Below are 568 nucleotides of genomic sequence, written 5' to 3' on the forward strand. Positions count from 1 at the left end.
GGCGGTGCGTCCTCCTCACCCCGAGCCCTGCAGCCGGCGCGGGGCGGGCCCCAGCGGAGGGCACACATGATCCCGTGTGGGGAGCTCCCACGCTTGAAATGCCAGGCTTCCCCGGGGTCCTCAGGAGGGTCACGGGGCCCCCGAGCTCTGGGGTGGGGCTCACCTGTGTACGTCCAGTCCTGATGGGCCAGGACTCCCAGGAAGAGCAGGGGCAGGGTGATGAGCGTCCTCATGGCGCGGCAGGTCCGGAATCAGGGCCCGTTCAGGGACGCTCTCCTTTTAAAAGCTCCGAGACCCGCTGTAAGTCACAATTGTCCACGTCTGGCTGGTTGGTCCAGCCTCGGGGGCACCTCCCACAGTGGCCCTTCTGACGCGCTCACGTGGCGGGCGGTGTGCACCTGGCCTCCATCGCGCGCGGCCATGGCCAGGCAGCCTATGGGTCTGGCTGTTCCGTGTCCTGACTTGGGAAAACGCACGTGAAGGCCACACAGGGCGGCCTTTGTGGACGGGGACACCTGGGAGGGGAGGCCCAGGGCAGGGAGGGGCTTCCCAGGAACAGAGCTGCTTC

General features: G+C 67.8%; 1 protein-coding gene across 1 annotated transcript in view; it reads right to left on the reverse strand.

Annotated features, from left to right (window-relative positions):
* The window catches only part of CA6 (carbonic anhydrase VI), a 17,883-nt gene extending 17,561 nt beyond the window's left edge, over positions 1–322 (reverse strand). Inside the window, exon 1 of the mRNA XM_015565958.1 lies at positions 164–322. Coding sequence (XP_015421444.1) covers positions 164–233 — 70 coding nt within the window. The 5' untranslated portion in view covers positions 234–322. The remainder of the gene's footprint in view (positions 1–163) is intronic.
* Positions 323–568: the final 246 nt, after the last annotated feature.

Source organism: Myotis davidii, unplaced genomic scaffold (genome assembly GCF_000327345.1).
Source record: "Myotis davidii unplaced genomic scaffold, ASM32734v1 scaffold299, whole genome shotgun sequence".
NCBI classification, from domain to species: domain Eukaryota; kingdom Metazoa; phylum Chordata; class Mammalia; order Chiroptera; family Vespertilionidae; genus Myotis; species Myotis davidii.